General features: G+C 37.6%; 1 protein-coding gene across 1 annotated transcript in view; it reads left to right on the forward strand.

The window, feature by feature from the left end:
- Positions 1–15,739, forward strand: part of LOC131995993 (uncharacterized) — a 65,444-nt gene extending 49,705 nt beyond the window's left edge. Inside the window, exons 2-5 of the mRNA XM_059365386.1 lie at positions 11,998–12,700; positions 12,757–14,332; positions 14,444–14,993; positions 15,699–15,739. Coding sequence (XP_059221369.1) covers positions 11,998–12,700; positions 12,757–14,332; positions 14,444–14,993; positions 15,699–15,739 — 2,870 coding nt within the window. The remainder of the gene's footprint in view (positions 1–11,997; positions 12,701–12,756; positions 14,333–14,443; positions 14,994–15,698) is intronic.
- The last annotated feature ends 3,885 nt before the right edge of the window (positions 15,740–19,624 follow it).

A 19,624-nucleotide genomic window follows, 5' to 3' on the forward strand; every position in this document is an offset into this window, starting at 1 on the left:
TAGGGGCGTTTTCTAATCTCAAATACCTTTCATCTGGGGCACATATTGGCATGGTCGAAAATTTTGTATCCTTTGGGGGTTGTTTTGGGGAAGGATGTGATGCCGTAAATACATGGTCCTACATTTGGATATCATATTGTGATGGTCAGTAAAAAATTGTTGTCTGTGGGTATTTTGGGAAAGGGGTAGACTCCCAGAAAATTGGTCCTGAATCAGCAACGTGCTCTATTCTCATATATTTGAACCCGAAATTTCCATTGGCCTCAAAATTGGATATCAAATTCGTTTTCTAATCTCATTTCAACTCCTTATTGCAAAAGTCAGCAAATATGTCTGGTTTGGGGTATTGTCTCTAAAAACTAAGAATATTTAGTTCCGCTCTCTTTGAGATCCAAATTGTCTTGGTGAGCAAATACGTATTATTTGGGGGTTGTTATGGTGGTGGGACGTGCCCTAGATACCATATTGATATGGTCGTAAATTTGTCCCCTTTGGGGGATGTTTTTGGGGAGAGGCGGCCTCCAAACACTTATTATCCATACCCATATTCGTATTCTACACTCAAATACCTTTTTTTAAGCCCCATATTCCCATGGTCAGTAAATAAGTCCTGTATGGGGGGTGTTTTGGGGAAGGGGCGCACCACCAGAAAGTGGTCCCACATTTTGATATTAGATTCGTATTCTACTCGCAAATACCTTTCATTTGAGTCCCATATTGCTATGGTGGGTAAATATGTCTCTGCTTTCAACCCACTTTACTCCTCCCCAAGTAATGGTAATTTCAACTACCCCAATGTACCCACTGATGTTTCCATTATTAATCGTATAGCCTCTAAATATCAAAATCCCCTTCCCACCCTAGATCACATTGCCGTTGCCGTTCCTAACGATAGTTCCGAATCGTTGACAACTGTTAAAGGACCATCCGCCGCCTCCTCTTCGTCAAATACCGCCACAGAGGTGGACGTGTAGAATGTTCAATTGGCGGAAATACCCACGGAAAGCTCCACAAATTCCATTAAAGGCTTGCCCCAATACATAGTCGACTTGAATGATCCAGATATTGGTGGGGTATTTTGGGGGTTAGGGTGGTCCCTCAAATATTTGGTCAGACAATTGGATGTCAGATACGTTTTCTAATCTTAAATACCTTTCATTTGAATCCCATATTGTCGTGATTGGTTTAAAATTGGATACCAAATTTTTATACCCACCACGATGGGTATAAGGATGGGGGTATATTCATTTTGTCATTCCGTTTGCAACACATCGAAATATCCATTTCCGACCCTATAATGTATATATATTCTTGATCAGCGTAAAAATCTAAGACGATCTAGACATGTCCGTCCGTCTGTCCGTCCGTCTGTCCGTCCGTCTGTCCGTCCGTCTGTCCGTCCGTCCGTCTGTCCGTCTGTCTGTTGAAATCACGCTACAGTCTTTAAAAATAGAGATATTGAGCTGAAATTTTGCACAGATTCTTTTTTTGTCCATAAGCAGGTTAACTTCGAAGATGGGCTATATCGGCCTATATCTTGATATAGATCCCATATAGACCGATCCGCCGATTTAGGGTCTTATGCCCATAAAAGCCACATTTATTATCCGATTTTGCTGAAATTGGGGGCAGTGAGTTGTGTTAGGCACTTCGACATCCTTCGTCAATTTGGCTCAGATCGGTTCAGATTTGGATATAGCTGCCATATAGACCGATCCTCCGATTTAGGGTCTAAGGCCCATAAAAGCCACATTTATAATCCGATTTCGCTGAAATTTGGGAAAGTGAGTTGAGTTAGGTCTTTCGACTTCCTTCGTTAATTTGACCCAGATCGGTCCAGATTTGGATATAGCTGCACTATAGACCGATCCTTCGGTTTAGGGTCTTAGGCCCACAAAAGCCACATTTATTATCCGATTTTAATGAAATTCGGGACAGTGAATTGTGTAAGGCCCATCGATATCCTCCGTCAATTTGACTCAGATCGGTCCAGATTTGGATATAGCTGCCATATAGACCGATCCTCCGATTTATGGTGTTATGCCCATAAAGACCACATTTATTGTCCGATTTTGCTGAAATTTGGGACAGTGAAATGCGATAGACCCTTCGACGTCCTTCGTCAATTTGGTTCAGATCGGTTCAGATTTGGATATAGCTGCCATATAGACCGATTTCTTGATTTATGGTTTTGGGCCCATAAAGTGATCATTTATTGTCCGATGTCGCCGAAATTTGGAACAGTGAGTTAAATTAAGCCCCTTGACATACCTCTGCAATATCGCACAGATCGGTCCAGATTTGGAAATAGCTGCCATATAGACCGATATCTAGGTTTTAGGTTTTGGGGACATAAAAGATGCATTTATTGTCCGATGTCGCTGAAATTTGAGACAGTGAGTTTGGTTAGGCTCTTCGACGTCCTTCTTCAATTTTGCCCAGATCGGTCCAGATTTGGATATAGCTGCCATGTAGACCGATATCTCGATTTAAAGTCTTGGCCCCATAAAAGGCGCATTTATAATCCGATTTCACTGAAATTTGACACAGTGACTTATGATAGGCTTTTCGACATCCGTGTCGTGTATAGTTCAGATCGGTTTATTTGTAGATATAGCTAGTGTACTTATTAGTATTTGGTCCAAATCGGAACATATTTTGATATAACTGATATGGGACATAAGGTATGAAATTTTCACCGAATTTTGATGAAAGGTGGTTTACATATATACCCGAGGTGGTGGGTATCCAAAGTTCGGCCCGGCCGAACTTAGCGCCTTTTTACTTGTTATTTTTAGGGTACTATATGAGAGCAAACAAAATTTCGCTTAAATCGCATCACCCATCTCCGAGATCTGGCGTTTCTGAAAATTGGTGTTAGGGGAAGGGTCCGTCACCAGTAGTGGAAAGCATATGATCAACTTTGAACACACTCTCCAGGCTTTGCTATACAAATATTTGGGTCTTGACTTCTTGAGCCTCTAGAGTGCGCAATTCTTATCCGATTGGAATGAAATTTCCCACGACATGTTTTGTTATGACTTCCAACAACTTTGCCAAGTATTGTTTTAAATTGGTTCATAACCTGATATAGCTGCCTTATCAACCGATCTTGGGTCTTGACTTCTTGAGCCTCTAGAGGGCACAATTCTTATCAGATTGGAATGAAATTTTGCACGACATGTTTTGTTATGATATCCAACAACTGTGCCAAGTATGGTTTAAATCGGTCCATAACCTGATATAGCTGTCATATAAGCGGATCTGGGGACTTGACTTCTTGAGCTTCTAGAGTATGCAATTTTTATCCGATTTGGCTAAAATTTTGCAAGACGAATTTTATTTTTACTTTCAACAACTGTGCCAAATAAGGTTCAAATCGGTCCATAACCTGATATAGCTGCCATATAAACCGATCTGGGATCTTGACTTCTTGAGCCTCTAGAGGTCGCAATTATTATCCGGAACGACGGATCCTCTCACGACCATCAACATATGTGTTTATTATGGTCTGAACTGGTCTATAGCCGGATACTGCTCCCATATAAATCGATCTCTCTATTTTACTGCTTGAGCCCCCAAAGGCCGCAATTTTTATTCGAATTGGCTGAAATTTTACACAGGTCTCCAACACATAATTTAATTGTGGTCCGAATCGATCCATATCTTGATATCGCTATAATAGCAGAGCAAATGTGTCTCTTATCCTATTTTGCGTTAGAAGAGATGCCGGGAAAAGAACTCAACATATGCGATATATGGTGGAGGGTATAGAAGATTCGGCCCGGCCGAACTTAGCACGCTTTTACTTGTTTTGTCTTTTTTTGAATTCAATCGAATTTCCACTTATGTCGGCCTATCTAATGTCACCCTTGCGCAGGGATAAGTAGCTTCGGCTTACCCATGGCATAAATATCATAAAAAATTTTCAGCACTGGATATTCCTTCAATGATAGTTGCTACAATAATCATTATCCATTTAAGACTTCAGTACAAAAACTTAAAGCCTAGACCAATAAATTAGTTTTTTTTTATACCCTCCATCATAAACTAATTTTGTCATTCCGTTTGTAAAGCATCGAAATATTCATCTGAGACCCAACAAAGTACATATGAATATTTTTGATCGACTTGGCATTCTAAGTCGATTTAGCCATGTCGGTCCGTCCATCTGTCGAAAGCACATTGACTTTTGAAGGGATAAAGCTATGCGCATGAAATTTTGCACAAATACTTCCTATTAGTAAAGGTCAATTGGGATTTTAAATGGGTCATATTGTTCTATGTGATGATGTAGCTGCCATATAAACCGATTTTGGATTTTGACCTCTTGAGCCCCTAAACTTCTCAATTCGTATCCGATTTGTCTCAAAGTTTGTATAAGATGTTTTGTTATGACTTCAACATCTGTTCTAAGTATGGTTCAAACCGGTTTAATACTTTATATAGCTCCCATATAAACCAATCTCCTAATTTGACTCGGAGCAATTTTTACGCGATTTGGCTATACATACGTGCCAAATATGATCTGAATGGGTCCATAACCTGATATATCTCTCATATGAACCGATCTCCCGATTTTAATTCTAAAGCCACTTTAGAACTCAATTCTTATCCAATTTTGGCTGACATTTTGAACAATGACTTCTACTATGGTCTCCAACAGCTAAACCAAGCATGGTCCGAATTGGTTGATAATCTGCAATAGCTTCAATATCTTTGAAATTTTTATCTATTATCCTTTGTTTGCCTTTAAAAGATATCGGGCAAAAAAAAGGGAAATGAGATCAATGGTAGAGGGTATATAAGATTCGGTTCGGTCGAACTTTTCACACTTTTACTTGCTGTCACTCGATTCGTTCGTTAAGTCATTGAAAACAGCTATTTTCCCTTTATGAAATCAACTGTTTTCAATGACTTGGCGAGCGAATCGAGTGACAAAACGAAAAAAAATGTGTGCTTATCGGCACGCCACTTGGGCTCGACTATAAAAAGGAGCTAAATTTTCAATCAAACCCGCTCCATTGAGCTTTCGTTTTCAAGACGTAGAAAAATGTCACCTCTGCAACGTAACCTACTCTCCAATAGCTCGGATTCTGTATACATTCGTTGAGCTTTCCTATCTTACAGTTAAACACAAAATTGGATATTCGCACTCTAATAAATAAATGTTGATCTATGACAAAGATAGCCACTTAAACTACCTGAAACACCTATTGTTAAGGCCCGTCATAGGGTGGGAAATTTAAAAAATAATACAGCAAACAACCGCAACGAAATTCCTGTACTTTACTTTTCTTTATTTTATGGACCGATGGCTTGCCATAACACAGATAAATGCTGCATGATCAATTTTAACCACTCTGCCCTCTCTCTGTTCGTGGTGGCGTCTCCATTCAGTTGATCCTGCCATCGATAAGGAAAAGGTTTAGACTTTACCCAAAATACCCATATAAATCGATCTCTCTATTTTACTTCTTGAGCCCCCAAAGGGCGCGATTCTTATTCGAATTGGCTGACATTTTTCACAGGTCTCCAACATATAATTTAATTGTGGTCCAAACCGGACCATATCTTGATATCACTCTAACAGCAGACCAAATCTTTTCTTATATCCTTTTTTGTCTAAGAAGAGATGCCGGGAAAAGAACTCGACAAATGCGATCCATGGTGGAGGGTATATACGATTCGGCCCGGCCGAACTTAGCACGCTTTTACTTGTTATATCTTATATATAAAAATCAATTTGTGCTTGTTTGTAGGTTTGTTTGTATGTTTGTGTGTTCCTTATAGACTCAGAAACGGCTGAACCGATTTTCTTGAAATTTTCTCAAATGGTGCATAATGACCCCGTGGTGAAAATAGGGTACTACATTTTTTGATATCTGCAGGGGGGCGGACCCTCCCCCTTATCTTAATTTTCAGAAACGCCGGATCTCGGAGATGGGTGGTGCAATTTAAGCGAAATTTTGTGTGCTCTCATATAGTACCCTAAAAATAAAAATTTGGAATCCAAATTCGGATGGGGTACCTAGAGGGGCCGCCCCACCCTAAAATCTACCAAACATATATTTAGACCAATCACAACAATATGGGACTCAAACGAAAGGTATTTAGGATAAGAAAACGTATCTGATAACCAATTGTCGGACCAAGTGCTAGGGGGACCACCCCAAGCCCCAAAACACCCTAAATCGGACTTATTTACCGACCATGGCAATATGGGACTCAAATGCAAGGTTTTTGCGAGTAGAATACGAATCTGATATCCAAATGTGGGACCACGTTTCTGGGGGTCCACCCTTTCCCCAAACAGGACTTATTTACCGACCATGGCAATATGGGACTCAAACAAAAGGTATTTAGGATAAGAAAACGTATCTGATAACCAATTGTCGGACCAAGTGCTAGGGGGACCACCCCAAGCCCCAAAACACCCTAAATCGGACTTATTTACCAACCATGGCAATATGGGGCTAAAATGCAAGGTTTTTGCGAGTAGGATACCAATCTGATATCCAAATGTGGGACCACGTTTCTGGGGGTCCACCCTTTCCCCAAAACACCCCCCAAACAGGACTTATTTACCGACCATGGCAATATAGGGCATAAATAAAAGGTATTTGAATGTAGAATACGAATGTGATATCCAAATATGGGCCTTTCACCAAAAGCTTCCCCCAAAGGGGACAAATTTACGACCATAGCCATATGAGGCGCAAATGAAAGGTCTTCGGGAATCAAGCACGAATTTGATATCAATATTCGGGAAAAGTGTCTATGGGGCCACCCCACCCCCACAACACCACCCAAATAGTAAGTATTTTCTGACTATAGCAATATGAGGCTCAAATAAGAGGGTTTTTAAAGTCGAACACGAATTCGATATATATTTTCAAGGTCAACTCACTGAGTGGCCGCCCATCCCCCCAAAAACACCCCCCAAGCCGGCCATTTTTGCCAATTATGGAAATATGGGGCTCAAATTAAAGGCATGTGGGGGTAGACCACGTATCTGATATCAACATTAGGGGCCAACTGTCTAGCGGACGTCCCACCAACATAACAACCCCTAAATAGGACGTATTTGCTCACCAAGACAATTTGGGTCCTAAAGAGAGTGGAGCTAAATATTCATAGTTTTTAGGGCTGCTACTTTTAGCTTGCTTTAGAAAAAAAGTGTAAAAAAGTATATTTGATTAAAGTTCATTCTAAGTTTTATTAAAAATGCATTTACTTTCTTTTAAAAAATCCGCAATTACTTTTTGGGCAACCCAATATATAGATATATGAGAATAGAGCACATTGCTGATATATTTTCCGCGCTTAAAGTTTGGGGGACCACCCCAATCCCCAAAACACCCCTTAATCGACCATATTTACCGACCATGTCAATGTGGAGCTTAAATGAAAGGCATTGGGGGGTAAAGCAAGAATTGATACCCATTTTCGGGACCAATTTTCTGGGGGTCTACTCCTTTCCCGAAATACCCCACAAACAGCAATTTTTTACTGACCATTGCAATATGGGGCTCAAATAAAGGTATTTGGGAGTAGAATACGATTTTGATACCCAAATGTAGGACCATGTATTATTTAGGGCATCACCCCTTTCCAAAAACACCCCCAAAGGGAAAAAATTTTTCGACCATGCCAATATTTGGCTCAAATGAAAGGTATTTGAGATTAGAAAACGAATTTGATAACCTATTGTGGGGCCATGTGTTTGGGGACGCCTCATCCTGTTAACTCCTCTTAAGCCAATGGCAATATGGGATTTAAATAAATGGTATTTGAGGGAAGATCACGATGTTGATATTTTTTCAGGGCCAAGTATCTGGGGGACCACCTCTCCTCCGAAAACACCACTAAATCAGATATCATGAGAATATTGGGCTGAAATGAAGTATTTTAAGAATGGAGTACAAACTTAAATTAGTAGACCAATAAAGATATGGGATTCAGATAAAGGCACTTATATTGTTAAATTCTTAGTCAAGTAAGCATGGTATTTCACTAAAAGATCTTCGAAAATAAATATTCCAAAGCAACTTTTGTTCCATATAAATTAAAAGAAGGCGCAGCGGAGCGGGCCCGGGTCAGCTAATATAAAAATAATTAAGAGAAAAATGCTGTGTTTGTAAGACGTTGATTAGTTTAACTCTGTAAGCTTTTGTTTATGTGAAATATGTGTGAATTTGTGTTCAATTAATTTATATCCTTTATTACTTTGCGCCTAACCTGACGATGGCATACGAAGGAAGGCGAAATATTGTTAAAATAAATAAATAATAAAAAACAAACAACATTGACCTCGAACTTAATTATTTATTCAAAAAGTTACCAATAAAAAGTCTAATAAAACTAATAAATATTTTAGTGAATACTAACAAAAATGCTGGGGAGTGTTACAAATTCGCTGGGGGTGCTTAGCACCCTCTCTAGCTACGCCAATGATGCCCGCGCAAAAACGTTGAAAAAGATGTTGTTAATCAGTGAAATCCATATAGTTGTACCATAAAGACCTTCTTCGCTTGTAATACAAATTAGTTTTATGTTTTTAATAAAAATGCTACATATTTTAATGCAATATTTTTCATTTTGTACGCAATTAATCGGCTAAAGTTTTATGAATTATTTATTTTAATTAGGTCAGTTAAACGTGTTTTTGAAAGAATAAACGACTTTCCAATGAATTGGTTCATTGAGTTAATAACCTCTTTAATTTAATTATTCAGATTTTCAAAAATGCAAATTGCAAAATCGTTTATTAAACCGAGATATTTATTTTCGGTTTTTGTCATTGTGTAAAGCTCAGTCAGACAGCAGAAGCGAAAGTGGTCCTTGCTTAGCATGTATGTGGAAGATCATAGAAAAAGTCGTATGAAATTTCCGCCAAAGACCTCATTTAAATCGGGAACCCCAGCCTTTCTATGGGAGCTAAATATCAGGCTATGGACCGATTCAGACTATATTTTGTACGTTTGTTGAAGGTCATACGAGGGCTGCCTTCTATATTTCGGAATTGGACAACCCTTGTGTTGCAATCTGCCATCTGACAGCTCTATCGTAGACTTTGAAGTTATACGTACTGAGAACGTTTTGACATACAAGCGCTATTTGTGTTGTTTACAGTAACTCAAAAGATTCATCTCGCTAAATTTAAATCGGGAACATTTTCGTGCGATTATTTTTTAAAACTTTCAACGTGGATAGCATGTGTAGGGCTTTCGGGGAAGATGATGAGAAGTTGGAGTATTTCCTTTGTCATTGCCCGGCTTTCGGGTACAACAGATACCGGTACTTAGGTGGAGACACAATATCAGACATGAACCAACTTAGGGGAGTGGTATTGAAAACAATTAAGGATTTTGTAAGTAGCACGGAATTCCTCACTATATATATGTCCATAGTGGCATGGGATGGATTTATATCTGCACCCTCTTTTCGACCTAATCTACAAAGAGATGTTGTTTTCGCACATTTAAATACCTACTTTGGGATGGATATTTCTTTATTGCGTAAATGTTACCAAACAATGTTTGTGCCTTAGAAAGTCTTTTTGTACCTAGCAGCCATTTGCATGTTGCTGTTATGAGTATTGTCATGGGACATATCTATATTTTTGGGTTTAAGCCGAAATTTTAAAATTGGCACTTTCCGAGCTTACCATCTGCACTCGACCGAGCTGCTCATTATACTGACTGCTCTTTACTTAATCAAAACCAACAAGGTAAAAATGTTGTGTGTGAGAATGTGTCTATACCAGTGACGAGCACACAATTGCAATATTTGCAAATCCATGGGCCTGCTTGGGATTTCTTGTATACGTACAAAGTTATTGGGTTGCCCAAAAAGTAATTGCGGATTTTTTAAAAGAAAGTAAATGCATTTTTAATAAAACAGAATGAACTTTAATCAAATATACTTTTTTCTAAAGCAAGCTAAAAGTAACAGCTAATAACTGACAGAAGAAAGAATGCAATTACAGAGTCACAAGCTGTGAAAAAATTTTTCAACGCCGACTATATGAAAATTCCGCAATTACTTTTTGGGCAACCCAATATATGCGATAATGTGAGCATTTTTGCCGACCAATGGTCTATTCGCCTAAATACTAACTCTTTCTGTCTAGCACGAGAGACACAAGAGAACATTTATTGGTCCGGTACACGTTCAATCGTTTGCGACTACAAGCACTTTTGCAATAAAAAAGTTCTTGGGTCATTTTACCGTAGGAGAAGCTGCTAAACGTTATTTACGTTCAATAATACTACGTTGCTCGGTTATAATAAAACAAAAACTTCGTGATAAAAGTATTTTGTTTGCCAGAAAAAAACTCTCAAACATTTTATTTTTTTGCGTGTACATTATGGGGTCTTAGGTCAATATTTCGAGAGACAGAAAGCGAAGTTAGTATACTCCCATCCTATGATGGGTAAAAAAAACCAAAACAAAAACCAAAACTAAAACGTGGCACCAAATGGCGGCAGGCTGGAGGGACAAAGAATTTCAACAGCACATCGATCATTTGATAATATTTTGTGCCATAAATAAATATCTATTATTTGATTTCGTCACAAATTCTTGGGATTCTACCAATGTATTCCATAAAAGAAGTTTACTTACTTGCAGAAAAGTTCGTTTATGTCTACTGAATTATTCCATCCCCTCCGCCAACACAACACAACAAGTAAAAACGCGCTAAGGCCGAACTAAGGGCAGAATCTTGGGAACCCACCATCACGGACTCTGCTAAAAATGTATACAAACTACATTTAGTTGAAGGGCATAATTTTATTCTAAATTTATTTGAATGGCATAATTTTATTCTAAATATTCTTAATATTTGCTTTTAGAGCAACAAATATTCGAATTTCTAGGATCGGTCTATATGGGAGCTATATCAGGTTATTGACCGATTTGGTCCATTATAGGCGCAGTTGTTGGAGATCATAGAAGAACACTATATGCAAAATTTAAGCCAAATCGGATAAAAATAGAGGCTTCCAGGCGTTCAAGACATCAAATCGGGAGATCGGTTTATATGGGAACTATATCCAAATCTGAACCGATATAGCCTATTTGCAATCTACAACGACCTACATCAAATGTTAGTATCTGTGCAAAATTTCGACTTTACGCGATCGACCGCTATAATGATTTCGATAGACGAACAGACGGACATGGCTAGATCGACTCAGAATCTCAAGAGTATATATACTTTATGGGGTTTTAGATCAATATGTCGAGGTGTTACAAACGGAGTGACAAGATTAGTATACCCCCATCCTATGGTTGTGGGTATAACAAAGTAGCAATAACTTTCAAAGGAATAAAGCTAGGCGCATGAAATTTTGCACGAATGCTTCTTATCAGTGTAGGTCGGTTGGGATTGTAATTGAGCTATATCAGTTAGTGTTTTGATAAAGCTGCCATATAAACCGATCCTGGTTCTTAATCTTCTGGAGCGGGCAATTCTTACTCGATTTAATTGAAATTTTCCATTAAGTGTTTTGTTAACACTTCCAACAACTTTGCCAAGTATGGTCGTAATCAGTTCACAACCTGATATAGCTCCCATAAAACCGATCTCCCGATTATACTTCTTGAGCCTTTAGAGGGCGCAAGTATTGTCCGATTTGGCTGAAAATTTTCACAGTGACTTCCACGTTGGTATCCAACATCCAAACCATGTTTGGTCCCAATCGGTTCATGACTTAGTATAGCTCCAATAGAACTGCAATTCTTATTCATTATTCTTTGTTTGCTTATAAGGAGATTTAGGGCAAAGAGCTTGACAAATCGGTTCACTGACAGTTAAATAGTTCAGTCGTGTTTTAATGGATCTCCCTCCTAATACACTTTGCGCCAAGTGCTTTAAGGCTTTAAGTGCCAAATCGATAGCCTGCCACGTTTGTAGAGCTAAATATCATTTTTTCTGTGCGGACATTGATGCAAATATTGCCGAACTTTTTATTAAAAACGCGAACTTAGTTTTCAACTGCAATGATTGTTTGCGTCTCACTTCTAATCTAATTGCTGGCATTTCATCTTTAAAAACTGAAGTAAGAGAACTCAAGCTCTTAATCGACTCTTCACTGAGAGCAGAAGTGCACGAATTGAAGCAAATAATAGAGAACAACAAGCAAACTGAAAAAAAACAACGGCATCAACATAACTCCAATCTTAATACTGCAGCAGTGAGGAGCCGTGATGTTGTTGGTAAGGTTCAAAGTACAAATGCCCCTGTCGCTGCTGCTGTCGAACATTCGTTGAACGTAAACAACAGCCAACATGTTGTGCCATACGCGTCATCTGTATCATCGCTTAACACAGTAGATGCTAATGCTGTTGATAATGATGATGCTGTGTTTGAAGCCAACGTCCTACCTAATTCTAATTGGGTGCGTGTCCAGAGGCGTAGAAAAAGAAAGGATAAGGTCATTTATGGTGAAAATAATACAACAAATGAATTGGATGTTGTTATTTCTAAGAAATGGGTGCATATTTCATCTTTTAAGCCATCAGTTACGAGCGAGCATATCACTGACTTTATTCAAAAGAATGCTAACATTGCAAAGTCTAATATGGAGTGCTATGTGCTTGTGAAAAAAGATGTTGACATCAATAGTTTAAAACGCGTCAACTTTAAGCTTGGTGTTACATCTAATCATTACGATGACGTCATCAACCCAAAGTTATGGCCTACTGATATTAGAATTCGTCCATTTATAAATTTTCAAAAAATGGCAGTGGAATCGCTTCCCCATTGATTAATGAGGTGCATGGTTTAAAAATTTACTACCATAATCTGTCTGGTATGCGTACGAAATCCAAGGATGTTTTTGATTTCTCCAATCAATTGAACTATGATGTTATTGCTCTTGTTGAAACCTGGTTGAACGATGACTTTTGTGATGCTGAGTTCTTCGATCTAAATTTATTTGCTGTTTACCGTAAAGATAGAAATGTTTCAAGGACTGGATATTCTAGAGGAGGTGGTGTGCTCTTGGCCGTTAAATCTCAATACAAGTCAAACTTATGTGGTTTGGATGATGACAGCGGATTATTAGACCAAATTGCTGTATGCATAAATGGTTTAAATCTTAGCGTTGTATTATGTTTGTCTTACATACCTCCAGGTAGTAGTGCATCTATTTATTCGAAGCATATTGATAATATTTTTGCTATTGAAGTAAGCATGGGGTCGAAAGCTAATATTTGTGTTATGGGTGATTTTAATTTACCTAACATTTGTTGGTCAAAATTTGACGACAATCATTTTTTAACGCCCACTAATGTAAACAAGGATTACGAGGTCAATTGTATTGATACTTTATTAAGTTTAAATCTTGTTCAAATTAATCATTTTTCTAATCAACTTCACCGATTTCTTGATCTTATTTTTGTTCCAAATGATTTTAAATTTAATGTTTATGAATGTTTGGCTCCAATTTCCCCATCTAATCTACATCATATGCCTATTGTTGTTGAAGTAGGTTATTTTAACTTTCTAAAATCATCACCGTCTCAAAATCTGGCTCTAAATTATAACGTTTGTGATTTTAATATGTTGAATTCAATTCTTGGCTCCATTGATTGGATAAAAATATTTAATGATAAAACATCATCAGTTTGTTATGATTTTTTTATAGAAAAAGTCTCTGATATACTTAAATCTAATGTTCCGTTTAAGAAAAATAAGCCACATAAACTGCCTTGGTATACGACAGGTCTTAAGAAACTTAAAAATTTACGAAATAAATTTCATAAGCGCTTTTTGGCGCATGGTGATCCAGAAGATTTGGTCCAATGCAAGCATTATCAACGTGAATTTAATTTTTTAAATAAATTCCTCTATAAGCAATACATTCTGGATAAAGAGAATGAAATTAAAGCCAATCCTAAAAGCTTTTGGTCTTATGTTAACTCTAAAAGGAAAACATCTGATATCCCATCTACTCTCACATATAATGGCTGTACATCAAAATCTGGTGTGGACGTGGTTAATATGTTTGCTTCTTTTTTCAAATCTAATTTTGATTCTCCCGTAACAAGTAGCGCGGCAGTCCTTGATTCTGTATCTGCTATTAATTTGGCAAATATTTCTGTTTCGGATGAAGATGTGTTGGACGCTATTTTTAATATTAAGAATAGTTTTAAACACGACGCCGATGGCCTTTGTGCTTATTTTCTAAAAAAGTGTTCTATTTGTGTAGCTCCAATTTTAACTTTCATTTTCAATCTCTCTATTAAGGAGGGTATATTTATTAATAGATGGAAAGTAGCATCAATTACCCCAGTTTTTAAAGGTGGCAGAAAAGACGATGTAACTTGTTACAGGCCAATTGCTAAATTGTCGTGTGTTTCAAAAGTGTTTGAGCATGTTATTCACAAAAAATTGTTTTTTATTTGCAAATCATTTATTTCTCCCCATCAGCATGGATTTTTTTCAGGAAGATCAACTTCAACTAATTTGGTTCTCTTTACAGAATATTGCCTATCTGCCTTTGAACGTGGCTGTCAAGTTGAAGCCATTTACACAGATTTATCAAAAGCTTTCGATAAAGTATCACATTCTATATTGCTCGATAAATTACAAGAATTAGGGTTTCATTCCAATTTTCTTTCTTGGATCGCTTCATATCTTCACAACAGAGTGTGTACAGTAAAGGTGGAGAGTTTTGTATCTTCACCTTATATTCAAACTTCCGGTGTGCCTCAGGGTAGTATCTTGGGGCCACTTCTTTTTATTTTATTCATAAATGGCATTTCCTCATGCTTTTCAACATCTAGATTTCTGCTCTATGCTGATGATTTAAAAATATTTCATAAAATTGAGTCTATGTCTGATGTCTTCGATTTACAGAATGACTTGGACAATCTGCTGAGTTGGTGTATTAGCAACAAGCTTCTTATAAATTTATCGAAATGTGCTCACGTCTCTTTTTACAGATTGCGTCATCCAATCCAAACTTCATTTAAAATTGGTAATTGTGTACTTAAAAAATCAACTTCAGTTCGCGACCTGGGTGTGATTTTTGATTTCTCCTTGTCCTTTGTTCCACATATTGACTATATAATACCTGATGCTTATAAGGTCCTTGCTTTTATTAAGAGAAATTGCTTTGATTTTTCTGATCCTAACACTTTCAAGATATTATATACAACTTTTGTTAGATCAAAGTTGGAGTATGCCGCCATCATTTGGGATCCTTATTGTATTTCGCATATCGGTCGTATTGAACGAATTCAAAAACTTTTTTCTAAATTTGCCCTTAGGCCTTTGTTTCCTTTGGAGCATCCACCATATCGGTCGCGATGTTTGTTACTGGGACTACAGAGTTTGGATTGCCGTAGAAAATTTCAGTCTGCTTTATTTATTTTTGATTTGATTAATAATCGTGTCGATTCTCCCGATTTGTTGGCTTTAGTTCCGTTTTCTGTTCCAGTAAGGAGTTTACGATTTACTGATTTATTTAGTATTAAATTTCATCGTTGCAATTATGCCCGCAATGGACCACTAACACGCTCATTTTTAAATTTAAATCGAATTAATTTAAATTTTCAAAAAGAATCGAAGCCAAGTATTGATTTTAGCACATCTAAAGAAGTATTTAGGTCAAGTTTATATTGCGCTTTTCCCCTAACATAGTTTTTGTAAATATATTTATATTTTTTGAATTTAATCTTAGTCTGTAAGGATATGAATTCCATTGACTATAATAATAAATAAATAAATAAATAAATAAACAAATGCGATCCATGGTGGAGAGTACACAAGATTCAGTCCGGCCGAACTTATCACGCTTTTGCTTGTTTTACGTGCACTTTTTATATCCTTCACCATAGGATGGGAGTATAAAAATTTCGTCAGTCCGTTTGTAACTCATTGTGGCAACTTTTTTACGACCTCATATCCCTGTATCATATTTGGATGAGCTTTTATAAAAGATTATATAAAATCCTACTTATAAATTGATTCGATAAAAAAATTCTCACGCCCTTTGGTGATGGGTTTTCCTTTTATCGTATTAATTGCGCTGATGATCTATTGGCGTTTAACAAGATCAAATCGATGGAATGTCCGCAAAATTTCTTAACGAATATTCGCAAATGTTTCGGATTATATTGTAGATTTTTTAATTTTAATTAATCGCAATTTTAATACGAGTAGTGCCCATAGCTAAATTCTCTGTTGTTTGAGGCCCTGATGATCTGAGACCCTTTCTATACTTCCGGTTTGTCGAAGATTTTTGTGCACATTTTAAAGGACCAAATTCTTTATGGTAATAGGCAAAAGATTTTTGATTCGCAGAATGCCGTGTAGGCCAAAACACAAGTCTTTAATTCTAAATGTCGCGGTACTATTGTTGAGAAACTTCAAAATGAGTTAAATTTTACGTTTGCGGTTTGTAGACATATTTTTATATCCACCACCGAAGGATGGCGGTATATTCATTTTGTCATTTCGTTTGCAACTAATCGAAATATCCTTTTCGGACCCTATAAAGTGTATATATTCTTGATCGTCATAAAAATCTAAGACGAACTAGCCATGTTCGACTGTCTGTCTGTTAAAATCACGCTACAGTCCTTAAAAATGGAGATATTGAGCTGAACCTTTGCAGAGATTCTTTTTATACCCTCCACCTTAGGATGGGGGGTATACTAATTTCGCCATTCTGTTTGTAACTACCCCATAAAGTATATATATTCTTGATCGTCGTGACATTTTATGTCGATCTAGCCTTGTCCGTCCGTCTGTCTGTCGAAAGCACGCTAACTTTCGAAGGAGTAAAGCTAGCCGCTTGAAATTTTGCACAAATACTTCTTATTAGTGTAGGTCGGTTGGTATTGTAAATGGGCTATATCGGTCCATGTTTAGATATAGCTGCCATATAAACCTATCTTGGGTCTTGACTTCTTGAGCCTCTATAGTGCACAATTCTTATCCGATTGGAATGAAATTTCGCAAGTGTTTTGTTATGATATCCAACAACTGTGCCGAGTATGGTTCAAATCGGTCCATAACCTGATATAGCTGTCATATGGTTCAAATCGGTCTATAACCTGATATAGCTGTCATAAAAACCTTCTTGAGCCTCTAGAGTGCGCATTTCTTATCCGATATGAATGAATTTTTGCACAAAGTATTTCGTTATGATATCCAACAACTGTGCCAAGTATGGTTCAAATCAGTTCGTAACCTGATATAGCTGTCATATAAAAAGATCTGGGGACTTGAGTTCTTCAGCTTCTAGAGGGCGCAATTCCTATCCGCTTTGGCTGAAATTTTGAATGACGTATTTTATTATGACTTAAACAACTGTGTCAAATAAGGTTTAAATCGGTTCATAACCTGATACAGCTGTCATATAAACCGATCTGGGATCTTTACTTCTTGAGCCTCTAGAGGTCGCAATTATTGTCCGATTTGTCTGAAATTTTGTACGACCGATCCTCTCTTGACCATCAACTTACGTGTTTATTATGGTCAGAATCGGTTTATAGCCCGATACAGCTTCCATATAAATCGATCTCTCTATTTTACTTCCTGAGCCCTCAAAGGGCGCAATTCTTATTCGTATTGGCTGACATTTTTCACAGGTCTCCAACATATAATTTAATTTTTAATTTTTGTCTACATTCGAAGATGGGCTATATCGGACTATATCTTGATATAGGCCCCTTATATACTGATCCCCCGATTTAAGGTTTTAGGCTATCAAAATCCGATTATTATCCGATTTTGCTGAAATTTGGTCCTGATTGGTCAAGATTTGGATATAGCTGCCATATAGACCGATCTCTGGATTTATGGTCTTGGGCCCATAAAAGGCGCATTTATTCTCCGATTTCGCCGACATCCTTCTTCTTTTTGACTCCAATCGATCCGATTTGGATATAGCTGCCATATAGACCAATATCTCGATTTAAGGATTTGGGTTTACAAAAGGCAGATTTGTGTCCGATTTTAAAGAAATTTGGAACAGTGGGTTATGTAAGGCCCCTCGACATATTTATTTATGCAATTGGCCCAGATCGCTCCAGATTTGGTTATAGCAGCCATATGGACCGATCTTTTGATTTAAGGTTTTGGGATCATTTCAGGCGCATTTATTGTCCGATTTCGCCGAAATTTGAGACAGTGAGTTGCGATAGGCCCTTCGATATCCTGCTTAAATTTGGCCGAAATCGGTCCAGATTTGAATATAGCTGTCATATATACCGATCTTTCGATTTAAGGTTTCGGGCCCATTTCAGGCGCATTTATTGTCCGATGTCGCTGAAATTTGGGACAGTGGGTTGCGTTAAAACATTCGACATCCTTCTCCAATTTGGCCCAGATGTGTACAGATTTCAATATAGCTGCCATATAAACCGATCTCTTCATTTAAGGTAATGCGTCCATAAAACGCTCATTTATTGTTCGATTTAACCGAAATTCGAGTAAGCTGTATTGGGCCACTCGACTTTCATTTTCTATTTGGTCCCGATCGATTCAGATTTGGACATAGCTGCCATATAAACTGATCTCTCGATTTAAAGTTTTGGGCACTTAAAAGGTGGCTTTATTTTCCGAGTTTACCGAAATTTGGACAGTGAGTTATGTTAGGTCACCCAACATATTTTTGCAATTTGCAAAAAGGCTCAGAAGTCAAGATCCCAGATGGGTTTATATGACAGCTATATCAGGTTATGAACCGATTTCAACCTTATTTGACACAGTAGTTGAAAGTAAGAATAAAATACGTCATGAATAATTTCAGCCAAATCAGATAGGAATGGCGCCCTCTAGAAGCTCAAGAAGTCAAGTCTCCATATCTGTTTATATGACAGCTATATCAGGTTATGAACCGATTTGAACCATACTTAGCACAGTTGTTGGATATCATAACAAAATACTACGCGCCAAAATTCATTCAAATCGGATAAGAATTGCGCCCTCTAGAGGCTCAAGAAGTCAAGACCCAAGATCGGTTTATACGATAGTTAAATCAGATCATGGACCGATTTGAACCATACTTGGCACAACTGAGGCTCGCACTCTAGAGGCTCAAGAAGTCAAGACCCAAGATCGGTTTATATGGCAGCTATATCAGGTTATCGACCGACTTGAACCATATTTGGCACAGTTCTTGGATATCATAACAAAACATGTCGTGCAAAATTTCATTCCAATCGGGTAAGAATTGCGCACTTTAGTGGCTCAAGAAGTCAAGATCCAAGATCGGTTTATATGGCAGCTAAATCAAAACATGAACCTATATAGCCCATTTACAATACCAACCGACCTACGCTAATAAGAAGTATTTGTGCGAAATTTCAAGCGGCTAGCTTTACTCCTTGGGAAGTTAGTGTGCTTTCGAAAGACAGACGGACAGATGGACGGACAGACGGACGGACATGGCTAGATCGACATAAAATGTCACGACGATCAAGAATATATATACTTTATGGGGTCTCGGACGAATATTTCGAGTAGTTAAAAACAGAATGACGAAATTAGTATAACCCCCATCTGATGATGGAGGGCTTAAAAAATTTAAATGAAATTTTTGGGCACCGCAATTTATTTTTAGGAAAAACTGTGATGAAGTTTTGTCTTTAAAAATAT

This window comes from Stomoxys calcitrans, chromosome 1 (genome assembly GCF_963082655.1).
Source record: "Stomoxys calcitrans chromosome 1, idStoCalc2.1, whole genome shotgun sequence".
Classification (NCBI taxonomy): Eukaryota; Metazoa; Arthropoda; class Insecta; order Diptera; family Muscidae; genus Stomoxys; species Stomoxys calcitrans.